At 39.3% G+C, this 14223-nt stretch overlaps 1 protein-coding gene across 1 annotated transcript in view; it reads left to right on the forward strand.

The window, feature by feature from the left end:
- DACH1 (dachshund family transcription factor 1) overlaps positions 1 to 14223 on the forward strand; it is a 432844-nt gene that overhangs the window by 336916 nt on the left and 81705 nt on the right. The window contains exons 5-6 of the mRNA XM_065414734.1: positions 3849 to 3984; positions 5952 to 6086. Coding sequence (XP_065270806.1) covers positions 3849 to 3984; positions 5952 to 6086 — 271 coding nt within the window. The remainder of the gene's footprint in view (positions 1 to 3848; positions 3985 to 5951; positions 6087 to 14223) is intronic.

A 14223-nucleotide genomic window follows, 5' to 3' on the forward strand; every position in this document is an offset into this window, starting at 1 on the left:
CGTCAACTTCTTGGCAGTGGATGCTGTCAATGAAAGGAATCGAGAAGCTTGCTCATAAGAACATAAGAACAGCCATACTGTGTCAGACCAAAGGTCCATCAAGCCCAGTATACTGTCCTCTGACAGTGGCCAATGGCAGGTGCCCCAAAGGGAATGAACAGACAGGTTATCATCAAGTGATCCATGCCCTGTCACCGAATCCAAGTTTCTGGCAAACAGAGGCTAGGGACACCATTCCTGCCCATCCTGGCTAATAGCCATTGGTCGACCTATCTTCCATGAATCTATCTAGCTCCCTTTTGAACCCCATTATAGTACTGGCCTTCACAACACCCTCTGTCAAGGAGTTCCAGAGGTTGACAGTACGGTGTATGAAAAAATACTTTCTTGTGTTTGTTTTAAACCTGCTACCTATTAATTTCATTTGGTGGCCCCTGGTTCTTGTATTATGAGAAGGAGTAAATAACACTTCCTTATTTACTTTCTCTATACCATTCATACTGAAGCCGTTCTATACACCTAATCATTTTTGTTGCCCTTTTCTGAACCTTTTCCACTTCCAATATATCTTTTTTTTGAGATGGGGCCTAAAGTCTTCAGTAATAACACTGCTGGTTACCTCCATTCTCTTAAAGATTCCAGGGCTACTCTGCGACCTTTCAAGATTTTTACTTGCCCCATGCAAGACTACACCTTCAGTGCCTCCAGGCCTGGCTCAAGACTGTTTACATTCCCAGCTAGTACAATCTTTTCAAAATGGCTGACCTTAATACCCCTCACCCCACAAGAGTTCTCAACTCCCTCAACTGGTGGAAGGATCCTTGCAAGGTTTGTGTGGGAGTCTCCTTTTCATGTCCATCCTCATCAAGGGTCATCACCATGGGTGCCTCCCTGCTAGGTTGGGGTACCCATTTCCAAGACATTACATCCCAGGACTGGACTCCCCATGAAGGGTCCCTCCAAATCAACATTCTAAAACTCAGAGAAACCACTGTGATAAAGTGATGCTGGACAACAGAATAGCATTATACTGCATAAATTGGCAAGTGGGAGAAAGATCTCAATCCTTGTGCACAGAGTCAATATGGGTATAGAACTTGTGTATACCCCATCACATAGACATGTCAGAGGCCTATGTGCCGGCCTGCAGAACACCATAGTAGACTCCCTGAGCACTTTCACCAAAAGCATGAGAAGAAACTCAGCTTCTCAGTCTTTCAGAGCATTTGTCAATCCGAGGGCCTTCCAGAGACAGATCTCTTTGCAACACCATCCAATGTGAAGTGCCATTGACTCTGCTCAAGGGGAGGTTATGGCCACAACTCAACGGGGGACGCCCTCCCCATCCTTTGGCCTCTTACCCTCTTATACACCTACCCTCCAACACCATTGATCCTCAAGGCTCTGAACAAACTAAAGCGAGAGAGATCAGCAACTATTCTGATAGCACTGTTGTGGCTGGAGCAAATGTGGTTCCCCATTTTGTTTCATCTATCTCTGCAGGCATCTTTCACTTTCCACTGATGGTGGATCACCTGACACAGGAACCAGGCATCAGGACCCACCCCGAACATCTCTTCACTGCGCCTCAAGGCTTGTTTCCTTGATGGATCTCGGGCATAGAAACTGGACTGTTCTCCCAAAGTTAAGACTGTACTTCTGAGCATTAAAAAACCCATCACAAGGAAAATCTACCTCTAAAAGTGGGAGTGTTTCCAAGCCTAGTGTACTCATCAATCTATATCCCCCTCCAAGTCGTGCCTTACAATCATGCTCAATTACCCCCTTTAGTTTAATTTAAAAACACCAGGTTTGACACTCAATTCCTTTAGGCCCACCTAACTGCCAATACAGCCTTATACCCACCAGTTGAAGGGTTGTCTGTGTTCAATAACCTTGCACAGTGAGGTTCCTTAAGGGCTTATGTAACCTCTTTCCCTATGACAAGTAGCCCTTCTCCTCCTTGGGATCTTAACCTAGTTCTCAATGTCCTGAGATATCCTCCATTTGAATCCATGGGCAGCTGTTCATTCCTTCATTTGTTTTTTAAGACTACATTCCTCATAGCCATAACCTTGGCCAGAAGGGTAGAAGAGCTAGGGCTACTCATGGCTGACTGCCTGTACATGATTTTCTACCATATTAAAGTAGCTTATAGTCCCATCCTCACTTCCTGCCTAAAGTCTCATCAGAATTCCATATCAATCAAGTCATTCGACTTGCAGTATTCTACCCTAAGTCTTACTCCTCAAGAGAAGTGGCTAGTCTTCATAATCTGGCCGAGAGAAGGGCTCTTACCTTCTACCTTAATAGAATGGAACCTTTCCTGGCCTTTCAAATACTCTTTACCTCCTTCACAGAAAGGATGAAGGGGCAGCCAGTTTTTTACTCAAAGGCTATCAAAATGGGTTTCATGATGTATCTCAGCTAGTTACAAAGCTTCCAGAGTGCATCCCCAACCTGGAGTGACTGCTCATTCCACAAGAACTCAATCTACCTCTTAAGGACATCACCATCATGGACATTTGCAGGGCCACCACCAGGTCATCCATTCACACATTCTCCAAGCATTACAGTGTTGTATCTGCTTCCAGGGCAGATATGACTTTCGGTGATGCTATTCTCTGAGATGTACTGCATCTGTCTCCTTAACACCCACTTCCTCATAGAAATAGTGCTTGGGAGTCTCCCAAGGTGGAACTATAACTCAGAAAAGTCTCCTAAGACTCAATGACTAAAAAAAGTCTCCTAAGATGGCACTATAACTCAAAAAAAAAAAAAAAAAAAAGAGGAGATGTTATTTATCTGTACAGTAACTGGAGTTCTTCAAGATGTTTTGTTCCTATGGGTGCTCCACCACCCAACCTCATTCTCCTCTGATGTGAAGTCTTACTTCGACTTTATGGTTGAAAAGGAACTGGAGTGGTGGTCTGCCCTCCTTCAATACCCTCACACTGGAGCATGAGGATGTGTTCGGTGCAGGCACAGCTAACTAAAATCTCTGATCAAGTGTGTAAGGGCACATGCATGTGCTAAGGTGGAGCACCAAAGCATCTCAAAGAACTCCAGTTACTATACAGGTAAGTAACTTCTCCTTCTCCAGTAGCAACACTCACCTCCCTTTGTTCATTCTTTCTGCACCAAAGCTGCATAAATATCAGATATTTCTAATTCTTATATTAACTTCCAGTACAGATTTTTTACCAACACAGGCCCAGCCTATTTCAGAAAGGATTAATTCCAAAAATATTGAGTACTTATGAACACAGTACATTTTCTCTGCAACTAGTTAGTATGTCAAAAGCTTTCTGCTGTAGCTGTTTTATTTATTTAGTGCCAGATTGTGAGTATTTTACTCATCCGATAGTCCCATTGAAATGAATGTGACCATTTGAGGAGTAAGGTTCTCAACACATGAGTAAGGATGTCACAGTGTTGCCCTTACTTTTTTATAAAATTATAATAGCATCCACTTTCTCACGATACTGGTTACTGCAATCACTTAAAACAGCCAAAATACGTTTTTTTCAAACATAACTCCATGACATAAAAACCAAGCTGCTGTTAAATATAGTCGAGGGAGTCAGTTAAAAAGCCTGACTCAATGGTTAAGTCTTTTGCTGCATTATAGAAGTCAGGCTCTGGTGTTCTAGGGGTATGAACCTTTCTCTGAGAATCGCGTACCACAAGTCCTGGAGAGCTCAACCCCAGGAATAAACAAGAGTAACTGAGCAGAGTGGGGTTAGATATTGCTCTAATAAGAAGGGAGATCCTGTCGAGAAAATGATGTTCAATAAACAGGAGAGCTGTTGTCTTTAATTTGTTATCTTGTTTTTGGGGGGATATAGGAACGTGTTCCAGACAGCCCGTCTCCTGCTCCTTCCCTTGAAGAAGGTCGAAGACCTGGCAGCCATCCATCATCTCATCGAAGCAGCAGTGTGTCCAGCTCACCTGCACGGACTGAGAGCTCGTCAGACAGAATCCGTAGGTCACATTCTTCTCCTTGTCACCATTTTAAATTTGATTAAGTTAAGCTATTTTTTTTCTAATCAAAATACCTTAATTCTAATTAGATCTAGATGTATCATGTTCTGGAGTTCAGCTGCAATAGCTATTGCCCAACATTAAGTTCCCCAGTTTACAGTATCATAATGTCTGATGCTTCATTAATTGGTACTGATGAAAACTGCCATTATGTCATATTAAGCATAAAGATATAAACTATGAAACAGAATTGCAGCGAGAAAGCAATTTGCTAGACTAGTTTCAGAACTGAACATATACAAACTGTGACACATTTATGTATTTTACAGTTTTATTTAATTCTGTTACCCTAGTTGGACGTCTATATTAAAGCTGACTTCAGAAGTGACATTTTATGGGATAGTTCAATTCTAAAAAAAACAATTCCAGGTGAAATACATTTAAAAAAAAATCTGCACAAACATTAGAGTGGGGAATGTGATACAAGTAATATTTTCACTTCAAAACTCACAAGGGATAGAATCAAATTAAACTGTGAAATTTCATGAAATTGTTGTGAAGGTTCCATGTCTAGGATTTGTGGATCCCTGGAATCTGAGGTACTCCAGTGCAGCAGCCTGAAAATTGAAGGTTTTAGACCATATTATTTTATGCATATTAAATTCAATTTATTTTACCCTGTCCACACCTTTTCATTTTTTGCTAGGTTGCAGACTTTTGTACTAACAACACATCACAGCATTGCTGAAGTTGTCAGCTGGTGAAACCGAAGGTTTTGGTCCCTTAATAAGAGACAGTTGAGATTTTTAGCTCCTGTGTAAACATAGGGAGGCATTTTGGGATTCTAGTTAGATAAACACATTGGATGGCTGTTTCAGGCTTTCTGCAGACTCAGGAAGGTAACACTATATTGGTTTAAACTTGAATAATATTTTCAAGATTATTTTCATAACCATGAGTAACAAAAACAGTTTTAAAAATGAAATTGTAGATTTTAGGGCAACATATTACAACAATGCCTGGATTCTGTGGTAAATTCCATAGTCACAGAATAGCAGCCAAGGTCAGAAGCCCTCCATATTGTCCCTGGGGTAACAGAGTTCCTCAGTCACTGCAGACATTTTTTTTTTATTTTAAAATAAAACACCTAGTCCTGTTCCACTTGCCACCCCGCATCCCATTTCTATTAACTGCTTCTCCATGTGTGGTACCTGTAGGGGCAAGATGGCTGCTTGAGAAATAGGGATCAAATCCGAGAAAGGAGTGGAGAGATAATCTACAGGAGTTCCCTGAACCTCATTCTTAGGTTATTTTCTTTTGCCATTGCTTTCTGGGCTAGTTTTTCTCAGAATGTGTCAGACTCTTGCCCAACTGGCTTATATGGGATTCGCTGGCTTTTGTGCCTCAGAAGGCTGGGTTTAAGGGGCTGGCTAAATGGAGACAATAGAAATTAGATATGGAAAGGACCTACCAGACTAGCTAGCCAGTCTGCCTACCATTTCAAGATTATTCTCTATGGTGTATTTGCTTTCTTGCATGACAGGCGTCAGTGCTTTTAGCCTATGGAATTTAGGATACTAATGTACAGTTTTTGTAAAATCAAATTTTTAAATCTTATTCATCTCTCATGAAGCTTCTCATGTTACCTTCCATTCTTTTCCAATAGTACTTCATCCTGAGTTTCAGCTCTTGCGTAGTGTTTTAAAACATGCTATACAACCCAAGATGCCAAAGTTAGCAGCTTTAAATGAAACATTGAATCCAAAGAATTAGTGGGGAAAAGGGGCTCCCTCTGAGTGGATTTAAAATCACTAATTAAATGACATTGAGATTATTAGTTTTCTTGTACAATTGAGACAGTATCTAAAAGAATACAGACATGAGTAATATTGTTAAAATTACTGTAAGTTTGTGTATGTGTGTTAATATTATTGTTGGTTTTATGTCTCTGTGTGTATGACTAGCAGCTGTACATCAGAATGGGCTATCCATGAACCAGATGCTGATGGGTTTATCACCTAACGTCTTACCTGGCCCTAAAGAAGGTGATCTGGCTGGTCATGAGGTTGGACATGAGACCAAAAGAATACATATTGAGAAAGGTAACATGGATTTTATGCTCTTATGGATTTTATGCCCTTATGATATTTATATATATGAATGAGACCCTGTTCTCAGTAGCTGCATGATATTTATTATTCATTATTTTTTATTATTATTATTATTATTGTTATTATTATTATTATTATTATTATTGTATTAGTGTTGTGGCATAAGTGAGACCCTAAATGACTTTTCTGTCTCTTCTCCTACTTTATAGTCTAGTAAGGAGTACGATATTGTTGAATAATAGCTATAAAGAGAAAAACTAAATACATATTACATAGAAGGATAGATATAACAAATGTAGGCCTGAACTATTTCCTCATGATCTAGGTAAATGACTGCACTAGTATATGCAGCATTGTTGTAGCCGTGTTGGTCCCAGGCTATTAGAGAGACAAGGTGGGTAAGGTAATATCTTTTATTGGACCAAATTCTGTTGGTGAGACAAGCTTTTGAGCTCACACAGAACTCTTATACTTCTTCTTCTGTAAGGTGCTTGTATTTATCAGTGACATCCTGAAGAAGAGCTCTGCACTTTTTATAGTATTTTCATGAGAGAGAACAATGATTTTAGATAATTGTTACAAAATATCTGTTGCTAAAAACAATTGTCCATGTGATTGACTCTGATGAGCTGATTTTCAGAGGTGCTGAGCACCATGGATATTGGGCCATGCATGGGGAAAAAGGCAAGAGTAATACTCAGCTGCAACAATACCCAACAGCATAAAATGAGAGTGCTGCATATTAAGTAATTTATTTTCAAATTAATTGACTATCTGACTTCAAATGTATGAGTTAGATTAATGGTCTATTAGTGTTTCTATTAATTGTAATACCATTTCATCATGTTGTGTGTACAAACTTGTTACGTTCCATGTATACTAGAAATATTAAGCGAATTCTTCAGTATGTAAAAGAATTATATTTCATACCGAATTTTTACTTAAATTACACTTAAACATTGAGCAAGCTTTATAGAGCTGGAAAATGGTATCAGTGGAAGAGGAGTTAGAAATAGGAGCTGTTTCCCTTAGTAAAAACATTTTCTGGGAAAGGTGAGTCAGAAGAAATTAGCTCTTTGGGATAGGTGCAAAATGTAAGAGCCATCACTTTAATACAGCTGGATAGAATGGCTGCAACAGTAATAGCTATAATAACTTACCTTTTCTGTCCTGTGTCTGAACACTGAGATATGAAAAGAGAATTAAAATCTGGACACTTCTGTTCTGGACAGGTGGCATCTTTAATAAGAGTACCCTAAAAATAATGGAAACAACATTTCTTTTATATAAACCATTAATTTTAGTTCATTACACTCACAACCTGTGTTAGCTTCTTATATGCCCCCCCTACAAATGGTATCCCTGCTGAGGAGTATGATATGATCAAATAGGCTTGTTTTGAATTTCAGTAAATGTTTCAATTTTAGCCCACTGATGTCACACATTTTTCCTGTGTAGTCAGCCTGGTAAATCTAGCAAACAGCAGCACATATTGGGAATTGTTACCATTTGTCTTATAAAAAAATTAAAACAACAGGAACATGACTTTTGTTTCTAATGGTTCCCCAAACGTGTTTCCCCATGCAGCCACCAGTCCAGCTTGCCTATAAAATGTGTTCTTATTGAAACTGCTGAAGATTCTCTTTCTTTAACAGTCATTGTTTAGGTCAAAGCTTCTATTTTTCCTTTTCTTTCTCTCTCTCTCTCTCTCTCTCTCTCTCTGTTCCAGCCTACTGAATTAATGGTAAATATTCATGGGCTATCTAGATTGATAGGGCATAGTAAATTAAAAATTGTTTTCTGTCATGACCACATTTATCATATCTCTCATACCAGCCCTCTAACTTTTATACTAATCTTATCTGTATTAAAACAAGTGATTCCATTCACAGATATTTGTGGAGATGGTAATTATCTGTTAGTGTCGCTATGGCCCTGACATTCAGATTTGCAGCTTGCTGCTACCACCTCTAATCTGTCAAAAGGCAATTATATATATATATATATATATATATATATATATATATATATATATATATATATAGCATGCAAATACTCAGGCATTGTCTGAATCTGCGTCGTCCTTGTCACCTGACTTTAAAAAAAATCATAACTTTTGAATATGAGTCATTAAGCATTTATGCATTACTCTGTTTTCTTCTGAGACATATTTGTGTCAATCCATCAGTTGGAACTAGAATGACTTTTAATTACAGCTGTGAGAACTTGGGAAATCCCACCTGGTGAAGAAGCCTCTGTCTCTTTTCTTCCTTCTCCCTCCCCCAATTTTTTTAAACCGAAAAGCTCTCCAAGGTCCTGAGCTTAGGGAGAAATTAATTAAAATCAATGGGAAATTTAAATATGAGAAAAGGTTATGGTAATGAAATCTAATAAAGAAACTATATTTTAAGAAGGTCCAAGAGAAGCCAGAAGGGGCCAGTCATGATTGATTCAAATGATGGGCTTGGTCAAGGAAAGAGAATATCATGTGTCTTGGGCAATATAAGGAGCTAATCTACCCACTCGCTACAGTACAGTATAGCATAATAATTATAGATTCAATGTATATGTAGCTGCATTTTGCTTGATGTTAATAGACATCAGAACAAACAAAGGAAGTATTTTTTTCACACAATGCACTATCAACCTGTGGAACTCATTACCAGGGGATGTTGTAAAAGCAAAAATTATGTCTGGATTAAAAAAAAGAATTATATATGTTAATGGAGGATAGGTTCATCAATGGCTATTAACCACTATAGTCAGGGATGCAGTCCCATGCTCTGAGTGTCCCTAAACCTCTCACTACCAGACGCTGGGACTGGATGACAGGAAATGGATAACTTGATGATTGTCCTGTTCAGTTCATTCCCTTTGAAGTATCTGGCATTGGTCACTGTCAGAATACAGGATACTGGGCTAGATGGACCCTTGGTCTTGATCCAGTGTGGCCATTCTTATGCTCTAATTGCCCTTTCAAAATATTGTTATCCATCTGAATTTCTTTATTTAATTGGTTTAATTGATTCTATTGCTGTCTACTTTTAGAGTCGATTCTGTCTTAGGGCCTGGTTTTGCAAAGGGCTGAGTGACCTCAACTCCCTTTGAAGTCAATCTACCATTAGCACAATGGGAGTAGGATTGGACTCCATTGGCTTAATCCATAGCCTATGAATATCAGTGGAAAGATTACCATTGGTTTCAGTGGACCATGGATCAGGCCCGAGATCAATACTTGTTGCAGCAAAATAGGAGAAGAACTTGTTTGCCAAAAAACTATTATGTGCACCTTTAAGAAAATCTGTAAGTCTACATTTTCAGTATCCATGCTTGCTCATCAGAGGGTAACAAATTTTCCAACTACACTGAAAATGTACTGCAAAATTGCAAATGATCCTGGGAAGGAGGTTAGTTGAAGTGTTTGACAGCAGTTATCATTAAGACAAGTTGTCTTCATTTCAGCAGCCTGTAAGTTAGGAATCCTTTCGTGATGCATATTTTTTTTTAAAAATGTTTTTAATAGGATTACACAAAAAAATCAGCATTATGAGTGTTAGATAATATTGTCAAGACTAATTCATTTCTTTTTAACTCAGTGCTAAAGCTAAGACTAGGAGCTGCTGCAAGTAATAAAAAAAGTGGCCATAGGGGCACAAGAGTTGGTTCTCGATAATCCCACATATTTTGCTGAGATACTGTGGTTACTAGGACATCCGATTAGAACCTTCTTCTTCTTCATACTTATAATTTTAGATTGAAACAATCTTAGGTGAAGCCTGAATGTCATTCTTATGTTTTAAATTGAATAAGTTATTTGAGGTGTTATAGAAAGGACACTCTTCTTTTGAAAACTGTGTATGCTGTTTTCAGTTTCTGTAATGAAATATTTACTGCCTTCGCAACAAAAGCTAAGCTAGCCTTTTCCAAAATTTATTTTAACTCTGGTATTAATGGAAATTTTTCAAGTGATTTTCAGCAAAACTATGAGTGCGACCCCCCTTATAAATAAAAACACATTTTTTATATATTTAATATATTTTATATTTATTTATATTATAAATGCTGGAGGTGAAGCAGGATTTGTGGGTGGAGGCTGATAGCTCCTGACCCCCCATGTAATAACCTTGAGATCCCCGAGGGGTCACGACCCCAGTTTGAGAACCCCGGATCTACACTAATCTCCTTTAAAATCCCATAGTACCTGCATTTGTAATATAACTTTCTGATAACCCCAATAATTTTCTCTTATTTGAAACAAATATATTATATTTTATGCCCCTCGGGACATGACCAGTCCCAGATAGCCAGCCAGTACATGTCATAGAGTTATGACTACTTAGCCTGGAAAATAAAAAACAAATTATTTCAAAAAGCCAACACCGCAGAGTGAAAAACAGAACCTAATTCAAATATTCTGATGACTTGACTAGAAATACATCTAGCATATTCACCGTTACACCCAACCCCCAAAAGAGCAAATAAATGTTTGTTATAAAAGTTAAGGACAAAGAAACAGTTTTGGCATCACCGTGCATTCTCATTTACTGGAACCATCTTCCACCCAAGTCAGAAACCATATGCTCAAGAACATACATTAGGCTCTTGGCTTACATACAATTTTAGTTAGTTCTCTAATAAAACCCTTTTTATGGAAGGTCTCTTGAGCAGTTGGGATGAATTTGCATTCACAAACTTTCTACTTGTTTAATTTTTGTGTGAGCATAATTTATCTCTCCATTTTCATCTATGTATATACACACAATTTGTGTGTGTGTGTATGTCCTAATACATACTCCATATTTACATGAAGTGGAAACAACCAAGACATGAACATAACTTTAAGTACCTACATGTTGTATTTGTAACCTTGTTCTCTCCTCCCTTATTCTCATTCTATTTTCTCTTGCTACCACATCTTTATATTTTATATTGTAAATTCTGAGGGACAGGGACTCTCTGCATATGCATTTGTACAGAACCTAGCACAATGTGACCTTGACCCTGACTGGGGCCTTTGGGCAGTACTGCAATACTAACAAGATGATACTAAGGTATGGCATTGCCCCTTTCCAGCCCACTAAACAGGGGTCAGGGTCAGGAAAACCAGTATCACCAAAACAACTCTTAGGCACTCTGCTGTTGATATGCATTTCACTCAGTCCAAGAATGCATATAGTATGTTAAGAGCTGTTACAGCTCATGGACTACACATGTGAAAAAGGAAATGAAAAGTTTTTCTTAATGGATTGGTATTCACTAAAAAGCAAAACGGAGACAAACTCCATTCTTATGACTTGGCAAACACTGTAGCTTCCTCAGTTAGTATTCAGGGAAGATGGTAAAATCAACACAAACTTCTTGAAGCTATATTTATAACAAAATATTTAAAAATATCATTCTTTGTATCTTATATAAAGTAAAAGAGTTTAAGGTCATCTAGTCTGACCTTTTGTATTTCACAGGCCACCAATATGACCCAGCACCCACATACTAAACCCAACAACTAAAATTAGATCAAAGTATTACAGCCTGCAGAAGACTGGGCTGTTATGTGCCATAAGGACAGAATAGAAGAGACCAAGGCACACCAATACATGAGGCTCCTGCAATGGCAGGGAAATCACTAAAGTGAGATATACCCAGATAATCCTGGCAAGTGACTCATACCCACAGACTGCAGAGAAAAGTGAAAACCCCACAATGTCACTGACAATCTGACCTGGGGGGAAATGCCTTCCGTACCCCACATACGGTGATCAACTAGATTCTGAGCATATGAGCAAGAACCAGCCAGCTGAGCCCCAGAGAGAGAAAATGCTCGGTATCACCTCAGAGCCCTGGCCCATCCTGGCCAATATCCCATCTCCATCTACATGTAGCCATCTCTGATACTTCAGAGGAAGGAGACTGACACACACATGCACACACACACACACACATGCATACACACACAGAGAACACATTAGAGGGTGTGATCCCTTCCTGATCCCTGCAGGTGGCTGGCTGAAACCATGAAGCTTATCTTTTAGGAACATAAGACATAAACTGGAAATGAGCCCAAGGGCTGCTGAGCCTTGCCCTCTGCCTCACTAACAATCCTGTCATACAATCACACTCATAAATTTGTCCAGCTCTCTCTTAAAATGAATTAAGTAGTTTGCCCCCACAATCTCAGCCCTGTGATGGTTAGAACCTTCTTCTAATTTCCAGGCTTCATTTGTTCATGGTCTGTTTATACCCAATTGTTCTTGTGCCAACATTGTTCTTTAGCAGGGGTTCCCAAACTTGGTTAACGGCTTGTTCAGGGTAAGCCCCTGGCAGGCCGTGAGACGCTTTGTTTACCTGAGCATCTGCAGGTACGTCTGCTCACAGCTCCCAGTGGCCGCAGTTCGCCGTTCCTGGCCAATGGGAGCTGCGGGAAGCGGCGCAGGCCAGGCCACCATTTCCCGCAGCTCCCATTGGCCAGGAATGGCGAACCACACCCACTGGGAGTTGCACACGGCCATACCTGCGGATGCTCAGGTAAACAAAGCGTCTCACGGCCCACCAGGGGCTTACCCTGAACAAGCCACGAACCAAATTTGGGAACCCCTGTTCTTTAGCTTAAATAACTCTTCACCCTCCCTCATGCTTACTCCCTGATGGATTTATAGAGAGTAATCATATCCTCTCTCATTCTTCATTTTATTAGGCTAAACAAGCCAACCTCTTCCATTCTTCTCTCATTAGATAGGCCCTCCTTTCCCCTGATCATCTTAGTAGCTCTTCTCTGCACCTGTTTCAGTTGGAATGAATATGGGCGACCAGAATTTTGCACAATATTCCAAATGAGGTCTTACCAGTACCTTGTACAGTGGCATTAATACTTCAATATGTCTCCTGGAAATGTGTCACCTGATACAACTTAGGGTCACATTTGCCTTTTTCACAGCTGCACCACATTGGTGGCTTACAGTCATCCTGTGATCGACCCACTCACCCAGGTCTCTCTCTTTTTCTGTTGCTTCTAACTGATGAATCCCCAGATTTTCCAAGAAACTCTTATTATTAGACTTTCAGTGCATAACTTTGTATTTGTCCTATTGAATTTCATACATTTCTGTCACTCCGGTCTTCAAGATCATCCATATCTTCCTATATAACATGCTGATCCTCCTCTATATTGACAGTGCCTCCCAACTTTGCATCATCAGCAAATTTAATTACCACACTGCTACTTTTTGTGCCAAGGTAATTAATTAAAATACTGGATAAGATTGGTCCCAAGATCAAACTTGAGGAATCCCCTTAGTAACCTCCCTCCAGTCCGATAATTCACTTTTCAGCACAGCCTGTTGTCTTCTCCCCTTTAGCCAATTCCTTATCCACTTTACAATTCTTATACCAATCTCCAGTTTCTCTAATCTAAAAAAGTCTTTTCTGAAAAAAATAATTTGAAGTTTGTTTTACCTTGGAATTGAATGGGAGGGGAGGTTGATGGGGGGTTACTTGAATGGATTGTTATACAGATGCAGAAAGGGGAAGAGCATGGTAGGAAGAAAGCATTGTAGGGGATCAAAATCAGTGGAACAATGACAGTTTACATTAGCTGAGGATCTGCCCCATAATCTTGCATATTAGCAGGGGGAAAGATCTGATATTTACAGCTCTCTAGCAGTGAGGACCTTAACTCTGCCTTTAAATAAAATAAGAAAATAATAAATGTATAAATGTGCATCTATATTTGTTTGTGAGCTAAAATGGAGTGAATCAGACATATTCTGCCTGAGGCTGCAACAAAACTGAAATGGCACATCAGCTTACTATAGGAAAACTTCAATCTCCTGAGTCTCCTTTGCCTTGTCTCTCCATTTACAGTCGTATTTGCTTCTACAGTGACTAGAACTTACAGACAAGATTTTCAGAATTCACTATGATTTTGGGTGCCTCTGTTTCTTGGTGCCCAACTTGAGAACTTACAGGAGCTTGATTTTTAAAAAGTGCTGAGCACCCACAAAAATCAGGTTCCTTTAAGGTATCTCAGTTTAGGAACTCAAAAACAGAGGCACCCAAAATCACTAGTCACTTTTGAAAATCTTGGCCTTAGTATTGCAAGCTTCCCACAGCTCAGTCTGTTCTTGCAGATAGA

The sequence above is a fragment of the Emys orbicularis genome, chromosome 1 (assembly GCF_028017835.1).
Source record: "Emys orbicularis isolate rEmyOrb1 chromosome 1, rEmyOrb1.hap1, whole genome shotgun sequence".
Classification (NCBI taxonomy): domain Eukaryota; kingdom Metazoa; phylum Chordata; order Testudines; family Emydidae; genus Emys; species Emys orbicularis.